Source organism: Pongo abelii, chromosome 8, assembly GCF_028885655.2.
Source record: "Pongo abelii isolate AG06213 chromosome 8, NHGRI_mPonAbe1-v2.0_pri, whole genome shotgun sequence".
In the NCBI taxonomy this organism is placed as follows: domain Eukaryota; kingdom Metazoa; phylum Chordata; class Mammalia; order Primates; family Hominidae; genus Pongo; species Pongo abelii.
Genome location: NC_071993.2, coordinates 112,239,687 through 112,254,159, shown reverse-complemented (window position 1 = coordinate 112,254,159; position 14,473 = coordinate 112,239,687). Strand labels below are relative to the sequence as shown.

The 14,473-nt window shown below is 39.8% G+C and overlaps 1 protein-coding gene across 3 annotated transcripts in view; it reads right to left on the bottom strand.

Moving 5' to 3' along the window:
- Nucleotides 1–1,030: 1,030 nt before the first annotated feature.
- The window catches only part of SORCS3 (sortilin related VPS10 domain containing receptor 3), a 631,492-nt gene continuing 618,049 nt past the window's right edge, over nucleotides 1,031–14,473 (bottom strand). For all 3 annotated transcript variants that reach the window (XM_054522833.2, XM_054522832.2, XM_024253734.3), the window contains 5 exons: nucleotides 13,403–13,534; nucleotides 10,503–10,602; nucleotides 9,380–9,485; nucleotides 3,779–3,939; nucleotides 1,031–2,957 (listed from right to left, as the gene is read on the bottom strand). In XM_054522833.2, coding sequence (XP_054378808.1) covers nucleotides 2,893–2,957; nucleotides 3,779–3,939; nucleotides 9,380–9,485; nucleotides 10,503–10,602; nucleotides 13,403–13,534 — 564 coding nt within the window. In that variant the 3' untranslated portion in view covers nucleotides 1,031–2,892. The remainder of the gene's footprint in view (nucleotides 2,958–3,778; nucleotides 3,940–9,379; nucleotides 9,486–10,502; nucleotides 10,603–13,402; nucleotides 13,535–14,473) is intronic.

Below are 14,473 nucleotides of genomic sequence, written 5' to 3'. Positions count from 1 at the left end.
ACCACCTTTGCTTAGTTCTTTATCTTCAATTTAAGTGCAGAAAATATGATTCCAGAAGATTCAGCCAGTTTCCAAAATATGCAACTAAATTATCAACAAAAGATTTCTGGTTTCTTAGATCCATGGAACTTTATCACATATTTGAAACACTAAAGACATAAGAAGAAACATCCAACTTACAGCCCTTATTCTGGGTGCCCAGTTTACATTTCCTTATTTACCTGGTGAAGAAGAGCCACCAATAAGCAAAGAACCAAAAAACGACATTTGCTGTTGGTTTCATGCATCGAACAGCTGGAAGAAGGAAAAAAAATGGACACATGTTGTTTTTCTCCTTTTCATTTCTCTTGCTTAAGTCTTCATACCTGACTTGGCGCTCCATCATCTCTACCACTCATTGGGAACTGATATCAAACTCAAAGACCTTGCAATTACCAAGACTTTTGCTCAGAGGTCCCAGCTATATATATGTGAATGAAAAACTTTGGCATGGGTTCAAATAGGTCATTTAGTGAAAGCGCTCCATGGGGCAGTGGAAAATGAATAGGCAGAGTAAATCAGATTATTGTTTCCAATTATAGTACTTAGTACCAGAGTAGAAAGAATCTATTTCTCTAGCCATGGAGGTTGGACTTGGACATGCAATTTTCTTTAGTCAACAGAATGTGGATGAAGATAAATAAAGTGACCATTTTGAGCCAAGGCCTTAGAGACATAGGGTTGTTCTACTGGCGTCACTTGGAATTCTACAATCCACCATGGAAAAACATGCCCTGGTTCCAGGATGATGATAATTCATGGAGCAGACTCAAACTACCTGAAACCTCCTTCCAGATCAGACCAGCAGAGCCTGGTCAGTCCTGATATGTTCAGCCAAACCACAGCCAATCTAAAGATTCATGAGCAAAAACAGAGCATCTGTTGTTATAAGCCATTCATTGTTTTCCACGTAGCATCATTGTAGCAATAGTTCACAGATACAGTGGATAAAGAAAACTCCCCAAAGAGAAAACTCAGCCACGTATGTAGCTTTGATGTACAAAAATACATTTATTTTCAACAATTTCAAAACCACTGTCTTTTTTTTACAGTAGAAATATTCAAGTGGAACAATAAAACCAAGAACAGTATATGTACATATACTGTATATATGGATATGAGTCATGCATTTGTATTCCAGTGTTTAGTACAAGTATTGCAATTGTCTGCCCCGTTTAACCCTTGAAACAAAAAAGCAGGATCTTTAGAAATATTCCTAATACTGATCTACGCTGTAGCCAGCCAGATTTCTCTATATCACATTCTCTCTGTCTCACAAAGAAGAATGGGAACAACATCCCACAAAAATTAACAGGTACAAAATGCAGCCTTTCCTCCCATATATATACATTATATCATTTTCAAAAATAAGTGTGCTCAGGCTAAGCCTGAAAATAAAAACAATGCTTACAGCATGGCTTAACGTGACCCTTTTGAAAAACAATTGGTATGTGTAAATGTGTGAAGGGGCTGAGGTGCTGGAAAAGCTAACAGGCTTTGAAAGCCACTCACCCCAGAGGCAAGAACTACCTTAAGGGAACCGAAGGCAGACATTTGACTTTAAGGAAGTTGTGTACATCTGACAAGCAAATAGCACAGCTTTGCTAAAATTGCCTTTGACTAATATCATTAAAGGCTAGACCCCTACTTGGCCTGGAGAGTTTTGCATGAACTCATAATTCCACAAATGTCTCCTCCCTTCCAACCTCTTTAACTCCTCCCATGCCAAGAGACATTCACTGGGCTTTACCTAATGCCCAGGGGACTTTTCTGAGCCCAGAATAGCCTGAGAATTCACCATAAGCATTATGCATTTTCATAGAATCCAATTTAAAAACATTGTCATTTTAAGATCCACTGACTGCCTTCTTTAGAAAAAAAATTTTCTCAGACTGATAAATACCAAGTTTTTCCTTTTAGAGAGGAAGATGTTTTCCCCCATCTGGGTCTCAGTATGAAGCCTCTAGTGGGCCTCTTCTTCACCTTTCATGTCATTCTTGGAACAAAAACGACTACCATGTTCTATGATGTCACTAGAGTCTTTCCTTTATCAATTGCCCCAGAGAAGCCCCTCCCCCCGCCCCCCTTTATATACATAAGTAGAAACCAGCTATGGCATGGACAAGGAGATGCAAGAGTTAAGTGTGACAGACAACAGGAGAGCATCCAAACCCAATGCATCGAGCAGGCCTGGAGGGTTGGTCAGCTCTGAGGGCCAGTGCGTAAGCCAACACACGCATCTTTCTTTTTTCTGTTTTCTTTTTTACTAAACATTAAATTATTTCTTAGGAAATAAAAAGCTATTTACATTGTAATTATATACAATAAGCCATCTGTAGCCTCACTGTGGACATGCACAAGGCAGGGCCTCTTTCACAAAGTTGTGCACGCTTTCTGCAGCTACATCCACCCCCACCAACCTACTTCCTGTGGATCTAACTAGGAAATGATCTGTGTTGTATGTGTGTGTGCTGGGGGAAGGGGAGAGTGTTGGTGATTCTGCTGTGGGGATGAGAGGTTCACAAAAAGCCAACCCAACTTAAATTTTGAAAAAAGGGAGACCACAAGGAAAAAGAAAGTCTTTAAGCTACCAATGGCAGAGTAAAGCGAGGAGGCTGTGGGAAGATGCATCCTTTGCTCTTAGCACAAATACAGCCATTTATTCCCTTTGTCTCATTTCAATCAGCTAAGAATGCCCTTTTCTCCCAAAGCTAGGCATTTGCCTGCTATTTATGAAGGGGCCCTTGGTAAACAAAAGGTAAAAAAGAAATTTTTATTTTTCCATAATAATAGTAATAGTAATCATCAAAAATAAAAAGTCAGAAAGGTAGTTGACCACGTGGCTTGCTGGTATTAAACACTAGTGCAGTTGGGGATCTCCTTTGTGCTTTCGCTGTTTGCAATGGTGGCAATGCCTCCTGCAGAGAAGAGAAGACACAGGGAGAAATGGATGTGAGTTCCACAAGGGCAGGGATCTTAGTTTTATTCATTGCTAAATACCAAGCCACCCAGAACAGGTGCCTAATAGGAATTTATTTAAAAGGCACCTGGATATCGTTACCTATCAGCTCACTGGCTTATGTCATCCATGTTTAACATATGCTACCTCCCACACTAGCACACAGGTAGGATCAAGACATTGACTGCCATCTTATACTCTACTGATAACAACAGTAACAGCCAATGTGTATTGAAACTTACTATGTGGCAGGCACTGGGCTAATGACATAACAGCATGTCATTATCACAACAGTCTTAGAATTGTTTTTTTTTAAGTACTACATAGAAATAGAAATGAATCATAAGTACTATTACTCCTATTTCACAGATCAGGAATTTGAGGCACAGAGAGGTCACAGATGTAGTAGATTAGCAGAGCAAGAAAAATGGACCCAGGGCTATCTGATGCCAGATTCCACATTCATGTAATTATTAGTAAGGACATATAATACTTTTGCTTTATAGAAAAAGAAGAAAAAACTCAACAGTAATGGATAGTTGGCTTCATCCCTAACCCACTCAGACTCCAGTATTTCCAATCCTGATTGACTTCTAAGGGAAAAAAAATCTACCAATTTCATGTGGCCAGAGGTGGCAGACAAATTTAAAACATGATTCTGTCACTGTAGGTAGCTGTTTGTCCCCACCCTCCAGTCCAGTAGTGTATGGAGGACAGATGAAGCAGGCCAGTGTTTAGAGGACACAGGACAGAGGAGCTTAGTGGAGCAGGAACATGTACCTATGACCCGCGTGTCCAGCTCTTTGTCCAGCAGCTCCTCAGGCTCCGTAAAGTCACTGAGTGTGATTTTGGGGGCGTTTTCACTTTGGCTCACTGACCCAATCATCTCCTGCTCCTTGTCGTGTTGGACTTGAGCATAGATGTTAATCCAAGGGATTTTCCTACATGGGACAGGAGCAAAATCAGATTAAGATCACAGGGTGTGCCAAACTTGGGCAGCTGGAAATCCTGGGGGATAAGGGGAGGAAGAAGCTGTTAATAGGAAGGGTCCATGTCAGCGAAAGATATTGGTAACCCCAGAGACAATGAGGCTACGAGGTCAAGGAACACAAAGCCAGCCAGGAATCCAGATGCCCAGGGAAGATGTAAACCATAGAACTCCCTGAGGAATGCACCTTTTCCTGTGGGTAAAAAACAAGAAGGTATAAACAAAAAGGCAGTTAGATAATAAAACTCTATAAATATTTACCTGGTATTAAGTTTTTAAAGGAGCTAGACTTTGAGACTCTAAGTGTGTATGGAGTGAAAAGACACCTATTTCTAAGGTTGCATCAATTTAATCAATCCACATTGGCTTTTTTTTTTTTATAAATAGTCAAGAAATAATAGATTCATAGCCTTTGCTACAATTTTCAGAGCATCACTTACGGGATAAGTACCTTTAATACTTTGATAGTTTCCTCATCTGTTCAATGGGGATGACAATAGCTTCTTTTTGGATTTTGGAGATGATTAAGGATTAAGAGAAGCTAAATAGCTCCATTCAAAGACAGAAAAGTAGTAGGTGGGTTTGGAAACACAAGGCAGACTAGCTTGGGGTTGGAGAAGTGAGCGGCTTCACACTGAAATCTTCTTGAGGCATTCATCTTCTGACCCATCTTCATTATCTCCTCACACACTGTGTGTTCCAGCCTCGGGAGACTCCTTTGCATTCCTTTAATCCAGGGCTTCTCAAACATTAACATGCTTAAGCATCACCCAGAGTCTTTCTTAAAATGTGAATTGTGGCTCTGTAAGTCTGGACTGGATGGGTTGAGATTCTGCAATTCTGCCAAGCTCCCAGGTGATGCTGATGCTGCTAATCAGTTGGAGACCCAAATTTTGAGTTACAAGACTCTAATAGAAGCAGCTCTTCTACATCTTGGGGACTTAGAACCAACTGTTCCCTCTGCCTGTAACACACTGCCCTCTGCTCTTCTCAGAACTTGGCTTACATGTCATCTCTGAGAGGCTTCCCCTGACCATCCAACTTTCCATTATAAACATGTAACGATGGGACACTGCCTATGTAAGAAATAAACATGGTGTTGGTTTAGGGTGATGTAATAGGCAATGTTTATTGACTTGTTTTCTGTCTTTCTGTCCCACTAGACTAACAGCCCCATGTAGGCGAGGTCTACGTTTTCTATCCTCTCTGCTATTCACATGACTTAGCACAGTGTTTGGCACATGGTTAACATTTATTAAGCATTTTTTGAATCAATGAATAAATTACCTTAAATCCTGTGCTCTTTCTACTTTACTACACTATATTCATCAATAAAAAGATTATATTTTTATCTTAGAATATCACTTCTAGAAGAGACCCCTCTTACCTCATCAAAGGATGGGGAAATTAGACTAATGTCTAGACATTTCACAAAGCCAATTACTAGCATAGATATCACTGAAACTTGGGACATCGGACACCCACCCTAATCCAGGACATCCCATGCAACTCTAAAGGAAAATCACTTTGTTGTCCTTGTGCCAAGCAGTGGTATTCTCAAGCTTCCACATTCCCCTATCTGCTCCAACTCCAAATGATGCGAAATGTGGAAGCACTTAATATGGGTTTCCTGCAGCTAATTCAGAAGAAAAAATCTGAAAATAGGTTTAAAACACATAGTTGCTTCTAATTATTTTTTACAGTTTTCATGTCTTTAATGTTTGCTTTCCATACATTAAAGGAGGTGTCCCCATGACCCCTACTGGTCTAAGCCAGTTTAATATAATTTACAAGAACCCAAAGTGAACAGCATCCATGTGAGGCAGCACACTAGGCTCTCTAAATGTGTATAATTAAAAATTAATGCTGGCCTTTATATTATTTTTATATAAACAAAAATACAGTCTAATAACTTAGATTCCTCCCAATCATAAAAGTACATATTGCTCATGAAAGTTGGGATCAACTGTAATATTTATTAGGTGCTGGGGGTGGTTAAACCATTCTTGATCACATAAGTCTGTGTACTTCACAGTTGTAACCAGAGTCCACTGCCTCCCCTTTCCTGCTTTGCTCACAATACCTATGAGGAATTGGATAAACTTGCCCTTATAGAGATTATTAGCTTTATTTCAATTTCCAAATAACACATCTAAAAACCGGCGTGTTTTTCATCTTTTTGCAATCGATGGTTGGAAGAGAATAAATTTTGTATATCAATTTGCAGAATTTTAAAAATTTGTCAAGTTGCTTTTCATTTCTTAACACATTCGCTTGTAGGACTGTTGAGAATATAAGTCTGAACTCCACTTCTGCATACAAGGAATGTGGGAAATGAAGAGATCAAGAGACATGTCTTGGACCAACATTCATACAGGTTTAAATAAGAGGAGTAATATGGATAGGCTCAAGTCTCCCTCTGAAAACAAAAAACAAAACCCAACTGCAGTTTGTATCTATTTATCCATCTATTATGAGTGTTAGAAGCCTGTAGGAGGAAATTTAGAGAAAGCAAAGTGGGCTTTGGACTATAAGGAAAGCCCTACTAAAAAAAGATTGGAAGGAATATAGAAGCGCAAATGTTTTCCTGGATAGAGAAAAAGCAGATCTTCAGTTATTGAAAGAAATTCTTGTTAGGCAGTCTTCAGAAAGTAAAAGCCATCTCACAATGATTTTTAATTATATTACCTGAGATATCAGAAAATAACAGTCACTATTCAAGAGCAAGACAGACTGCGAGAGACCAGGTGATATTCATTTAAAGGAAGCTTGGGGCTCATAGTAATTCTATTCTCTTTCTCCATATCAAGTGACCACTTGGGATACTGAGATCATTTCCAGTGCCTGGCACACAGGAAGTACTCAATGAATGTTTGTACGATGAATGAATGTCTTAATGTGTTAATACTGGCAATTACAGAGAGGAAGTTTTGGATCAGGAAACTCAGTATGGCCAGTGATCTGGACACAGAAACTGAAATGTCTTTACACTAAACTGTGCTGCTCAACAGAGCGTTTAATGGCCAGGTGTTGCTATTTACACTTAAATTAATTAAAGTTAAATATAATTAAAATTCAGTTCCTCAGTCAGACTACTGGCTACTGTATTAGACAGTACAGATGATAGAGCATTTTAAACATTTCCAAAGTTCTGTTGGATAGTAATGAAAGAAGCAAAGGAGACTCTGGGAATCCAGGGCTAGGAACCTGGATTCTGTACTTGTTGCAAGCCAGGCACACTTCATGTTGCCATTACTGGGGTTCCATGTGATGACTGGGGAAAAGAGACCAAAAAAATAAAAGAAAATCCCACAGAATTTCAACCAAAGGGCTTAAGCATTAGGAGTAAAACTTCCAGGAAAAGGAGCCAGAAAAGTAAAGGTTAACTGACGACTAGTTACTCTTAACTGATGCTGCTATTGTCCAGTTTGATTGGAGTTTATTTCCTGTGGCCTCAGCTGCATGATTCACTGTCAGGGACATAGAAAAGGTGGGCTGATACCTGGGAACTACAAAGGTAGAATTTTTTAGAGATGTCATTACCTGGCATGGATTCATTATTAAAGTGTACACATTTAGAGATGCCTACATTAATAAGTTGTCCGTCTAAGGAGTTTAACAGCATTTATAAAAACAAAACAAAACAAACAAACAAAAAAAACAGAAGTTTTCCAAGTCACAGTATAAGTGATCCTTAAGTATCCTTACTTTGGATAGACCTGACACAAAAGCCACAAAAGACTCTTTACAGGACTTCTATTGGGACTTGTCCTCAGTAACTGCTGCTCTGGGAGTCAGAGATGAGACATTTGGTTTAGTTGATTGTCACGCCCAGCAACCACCAGGCTTCCTCACAATCAAATTCTTGGCTGAGTGAAAAGTAAAATGTTCTTTGCATATAATTGAAGTACATCTATAAATAAATGGGTGTTGCCTTAACCAGGCTGTTTCTATATTGAACTTTTTCTCACTTTGTGACATAAAGGTTTTATCCACCCTTCAAAGGGAACAGGGGTATGTGGGTTAACACATCTTGATCCAAGAGGACATGAACTCACATACTGGTCTATAAATTGAGTAGGAAGGCAAATCTCACTCTGTCCTTCTAGAGAGCGTGGAGGGTGTTGATGGAATTCCTGCTGCTGCAGCTAATGCTGAGAGGTATATTGAATTAAACTGGTGTTTTTAAGAAAAAGAAATAGCCACTAAAGGAGAGATAAGCAGGAAGAAGGGGGGCAGGAAGAGTCAGGCACCTTTACCACTGATCTCTACCAAAACCTAAAAGCATTATCTTTAGTTCCTGGAAAGATTCCAGGACTAAAAGAGGCTTTCAAACTCATCTGACAATAATTAATGACATTTTTACTTTACCCAGGCTTCCCAGGGAGCATATTTCTAGGCCACTGATAAAATTTCTGAGGGCCTATTATGTGACAGTTTATGGCACAGAGGGCATCTTTGGCAGGCATGTGCTTTGTTATTTAAAATAGCATAGCTTTGTTGATTACTTAGTACGTAGCACCTACACACATTATGACATTTAAATCATATAGCAAACCTATAAAATATTGCTATTCTCATTTTACCAATGAAGAAATTAAGACTTAGGCAAATACAATTGCCCAAGGTTACAAATGCTAAAAGTTAAAACTGGGTCTTATTTCAGAGTTTATACTCTTAATTAGTATACATTCTAGTAGAAGTTATAATTTGAATGTTAGTACAAAATTATTGATTTCAATTTTACGTTTCTAATAAGTATCTTGTTATACCAAGATACTTATGGCTTTATATCTTGTTATAGCAAGATACTTCTATGGCTTTCAAAAATAATTTCTCAAGACGTGTGGAGTTTTGTTCTCCTAATCAATTTCCCTTTAGAATAGGAAAAAGAGGGAGAGGGATGATAGTTGAATATGTTTAGCATGAAAATTTAAAGAGAGATGCTGAATAGCTGCAACAGGAGATTAAAAAATGCATCGGTTTCTGTACATGTGTGTATCAAATTTTAGCTGCATTTTCTCTATTTAACCACCTGAATGAATGTTGATCCATATAAAAAGATCTTCCGAATATGTAAGACCTTACTTTAGAAGTTTGATTGAGGTTTGAAAACCCCTTACACTTCTCTTGAAGATAATAAATTGATTTCATTGGCCAGTCTTTATTTACCTAACTCATTATACCTATAAATCATAATAGATAGAGTTCAGAGTCTCAAACACATTTAATCCATGACCCTCAACCATTCTTGCTTTTACCCATTGTCAAACAGAAGTTCAAGGATAATTTAAAATCACATTCTAGCGATGAGTTTAGTAAAGTTAGTTACAGGAAGAATCATTTGCAATGACCCCAACCCCACTACTAAATTGAGTGATAATAGCACATACCTTTTAAACTTGTAGATCAAAAACACAGCCAGGCCAACAAATACCACTGATAATAGCATAAGCATGGCTGAGCTGCTGTGCCCAGCACTGGAGTCCACCAATGGAGCTGGGAAAGAAGAACAGATAAGGAAAAGAACAGATATGCTCACTTGGAAGCTGTTAGCTGGAGGGAGTATTCATTGCAGGAAGGAGGCCACTGATCTCCATCCTTATGTCTAGTCTCCAATTCTCCTGCCTGATATCTGGGTGCAGAAAGTCTGGCTTCAATGATGACAATGGTACCTGAGTACAGCTTCTTAGGTAAAGTAAACTTCTCTGTTCAGTCTGGGGAAACTTGCTAGTTCTTGGTATAAATTGAACAATGTATGTCCAGCTCAGGGGAGTGGAATAAGGACTCCAATGCTCTTTCTCTTAGATAGGCTGCATGCCTGTCACCATAATTACAGGGAGCCCATTTGAAATTTTGGTTTAAGTACTAATGCAGTGTTTCATTCTCTTCCTTTACACTGTTCTGATAAAAATCCACTGGATGGGCACATTTGTGACCTACACATTGGAAAAGTCTTACATTATTAAGAACCATTTAGTAAACAGGCTCTCCCAGAGAGCCCAAAGTAGATGCCCAATGGGACATGTCTTTTTATATTTTTTCATAAATAAGCCAACTAGAGTTTGTTCCTGTTTCTACTTTGACTCACACATTGTAAACTAGAAGGGAGTTTTAAAGTTTTGTGGCCTACCATCCAAGATTCATAAAATCAGATAATCGTATGAATGAAGAGAGCTAGACGATTATCCAACATAATCCCAACTGTCACAGACAAAATAAAGAAATACACGAACAAACAAATGAATAAGGTTAAGACCCAAGGAAATTGTAGGTTTTCTCCGAGACCATCTAGGGATTCAATGGCAAAGCTACTCCTAAGAAAGTCTTCTTGCAGGATGCCTTCAGAACAATGTGACTGATGTGACCAATCCTTCTGAACCATAATTACAAAAAGGACCCTTCTACAAAGCCACTTTCAGGCATTATGCAGCAGGGTTTCATGATTCTCTCCTCCTTTTCTCTCTGGGATAACAGATCATCTTTCCCATTTCCCCAGTTCCCAGTGTCACTCACCTAACGTCAGCTGTGTGACATACACAATGACTTGTACCCCCGGCTTCAGCTCAAACTGGACCAAATTTTGGTTGAGAGCATTAAACAGTGTTTCTACAATCTGAAAAAAAAAGACAGGATGCATGGGGTGACATGACATGCAATGATGCTCCCTCATGGGGTAAGAAATCAAGAACAAGGTCAATAGGTAAAAAGTCACCATGGTTCAATTAGGGATAAGATAGTGGAATATATTTATCAATTTGGTTCTCACAGCCCTTGGAGCCTTGTGAAACCAAGGAAGTACAGTTTTCTTTTTGTTTTGTTTTAGACTTTAAGTTTTAGGGTACATGTGCACAATGTGCAGGTTAGTTACATATGAATACATGTGCCATGTTGGTGTGCTGCACCCATTAACTCGTCATTTAACATTAGGTATATCTCCTAATGCTATCCCTCCCTCCTCCCCCAACCCCACAACAGGCCCAGGTGTGTGATGTTCCCCTTCCTGTGTCCATGTGTTCTCATTATTCAATTCCCACCTGTGAGTGAGAACATGCGGACAGTTTTGAATTAAGCAGATCCACTTTTTTTTTTTTTTTTGAGACGGAGTCTCGCTGTCGCCCAGGTTGGAGTGCAGTGGCACGATCTCGGCTCACTGCAGGTTCCACCCCCCCAGGTTCATGCCATTCTCCAGGTTCCACCCCCCCAGGTTCATGCCATTCTCCTGCCTCAGCCTCCCGAGTAGCTGGGACTGCAGGCGCCCGCCTCCTCGCCCAGCTAATTTTTTGTATTTTTAGTAGAGACGGGGTTTCACCGTGTTAGCCAGGATGGTCTCGATCTCCTGACCTCGTGATCCGCCCACCTCGGCCTCCCAAAGTGCTGGGATTACAGGCGTGAGCCACCGCGTCCAGCCACAGATCCACTTCTATGTGGATTTTTTCAACAAAATGTGGATGGAAAATACAGTATTCACAGGATGTGAAAGCTGCCTATACAGAGGCCCAACTACTTCTTCTTCTTCTTTTTTTTTTTTTTTTAGATGGAATCTCACTCTGTCACCAGGCTGGAGTGCAGTGGCATGATCTTGACTCGCTGCAACCTCTCCCTCCTGGGTTCAAGCGATTCTCTTGCCTCAGCCTCCTGAGTAGCTGGGATTACGGGCACGTGCCACCACGCCAAGCTAATTTTTGTATTTTTAGTAGAGACGGGGTTTCACCATGTTGCAGAGGCCTAACTTCTTACATGCAGGTTCTGCAGGGCCAACTGCAGGACTTGAAGATGCACAGATTTGGTATATCAGAAGTCCTAGAACCATTCTCCTATGTATACTGAGGGACAACTATAGATGGTAATATTCGCTTATTCTGGAGAGGAGAGTGAGAGACAGAAAGAGGCAGGCCTACAGTCACTGGTGAATTAGAGCTATAATAGACATACGTGTTTCATTCAACTCCTAGTTCACTGCTCTTTTATCCGTGCCTTTATAACACTCTAAAAAGACCTGTTATGGGTTCCAATGAAAGAAGTTCAACCCATCATTAGCTCTGTAATCTGATTAAGTCATACACACAGGGGATGTAGGCCCCTGCCAGGATTAAAGCAGGTACATATACTACCAGCCCACTCCTCTTCGTTTTCTATCTTAGAGACAATGGGAAGCAAACATCAAAGCAGAAGCTGTCTCCTCTTTATGGGATAATTTTTGTTCTTTACTTTTCCCTAGCAAGTCTCAGAACACATAACATCGATTTAATCACTCTGTAATTCCCACATAAAAGCTGAGGCCGACTTAGGCTGTTGTCCCTAACTCTTATCTCGCTGTATGTGCCTTAATATCACAGCTGCTATTCATCACTGTAATTACCTATTTATCTAAATGGATGGATATTGTAGCTTCCAAATATAGTTCACACATGCCACTTGCTATTTCAGAATAAAGAGGTCTTGTAAAAGTGATGTATGCATTAAGAAGCTAAATTTATTTCTGGCCAACTTCAATATGCAATCCTGCAATGCAAGAAATTATTTCTCAGAGAAACTGCAATCACATGTCTACTGCTCAAGGTCTGTGGATGGCTGTAAGTAAGGATGGGGTGATGGCCAGTGAGTATCATAGGGACACAAAATATGTCTGTACAATGATTACCTCATATGAGAGGAAATGTTTGTGATTCATGCCGATTTTCTGCAGTCTCATGCTCACTTATTTCTATTTCACCTGACTTAGCACCATGAGAAAGAAAGGAAGGGTGAAACAGTGCAGGCATTAAGACCTCAGGAGGAACAGAGGATGAAAAGGAGAAACACCAGTCCTGCCATCCCCTTTACTTCCAGGACAGTGTGCAGATCACAGTATAGTTCTATATGCCCATTTGAGAATAACAGTAAATCACAATCCCTTTTGGAAATGTTGCTTCCTTAGTTAAAGCAAAGAGAGGGAATACATCCCTCTCCAAAAAAGCATGTTTGAAAGCAGTTCATTTTCTCCCCAGAAGCAGAGCTTAACATTGGCCAGGATCTTTAAGGGCCATTGCAGTTTAAAGACAAGAGGCACATAGTCCCAGAAATAAACAAGGAAATTCAAATTCCCCCCTTTCTCTCTCTGTTTCTCTCTCTCTCTCTGCTGCTCCCCTTCCCCTGTATCCCAGGAAGAGTCATTGGCAGGGAGACATGAGCTGGCACAGGGATGTCAGACATTGGAATGAATAATGCCAGGGGTGCCATTCCTTCCTGAGTAGCTGAATGCTCCAGTCTATTTGCACCTGTATTTACTCTGGGTAAGGGTGATTGCTCTTCACAACCTTGGCTGTTGGGGCAATGGAAGAGAGCCTGTCTCCCTTTCTGGCTGAAAACAGCTTTGTGCCCTCTCAGGGTATAGGGTGCAGGCAAGGGTCCCAGCCAGATTTACTTTCACTTACTTGTTCCAGGTCCCCTTCATTGCCTTTCCTCCTCTCTGTCAGGTTCTTGGGTGGGAGAATGAAAAGCTCTGCTGAAGTGGGAAGGCCAGGAAACACGGCAATGAGGATCTGGTCCTCTGGGACACTGGTTACCTGCAAAGATGTTCAGACAAAGAGAGGCGGTGGAGGAGCCAGCCCTCCCCAAATCAATGACAAGAGCAGAGTGTGCACAGCCAGAGGGCTCATATGAGTTTTTCAAATGCAGCTTTTTAGGCACAGGCTCCAATATACATTCAGGCTTTCTTTCAGTTTCTCCCTTAGACCTGCTAGGTAAAACATTAGTTTCACTACCTCCCCTGCTCTTATATGAATTTTTACTGAAACTAGAATGGTATTACAAATGATTTTTAAAACATTATTTGCTGGGAACATTTGCAAAAGTTCCTCTCATATTTTCCATTTTTCTATAAGAGCTAGAGCTTCTGGCTGAAACACAGGCTGGGTGCAAATGAGGAAAAAGAAGTCATAAACAAACATGGGAAAATGCAAATTTAAAGAAAGCCGAGCAATACTTGCTTTCACTTATTAAAGTGGGATTTTTTTTTAAGTGTAATAGCTAATATTGGTAAGACTGCAGTGAAGGAAGTTCCCTCATTTGGCACTGGTAGTGCTAGAAATTGATACATATTGCCAATTTGTTTTCTGAAAGACTTAATTTAAAGGCCATAAAAATATTCATACCCTTCAGTCAGTAACTGTAACTTGGTGAGTTTGTTCTAAAGACATGATCCAAAATATAGGAAAAGACACATGCAGGAAAAAACACAACATTACTTATAATAGTAAATAAATGGGAAAACCTCCAGTATTCAAAAAAATAAGCAAATACTGGTATAATCACCTGATGGAATATTATGCCACCATTAAGATGATAATAAGTACTATGAGACAACATAGAAAAATACTTAGGATAGCTGCATTCCAATCTATTTCCTTACATTTATTTGGTTACAACTCTATAAAAATACAAACGTATAGAAGAAAAAAATAACAAAATACTAAATGTGGTTAAGAGGCTGAGAATATGAGTGA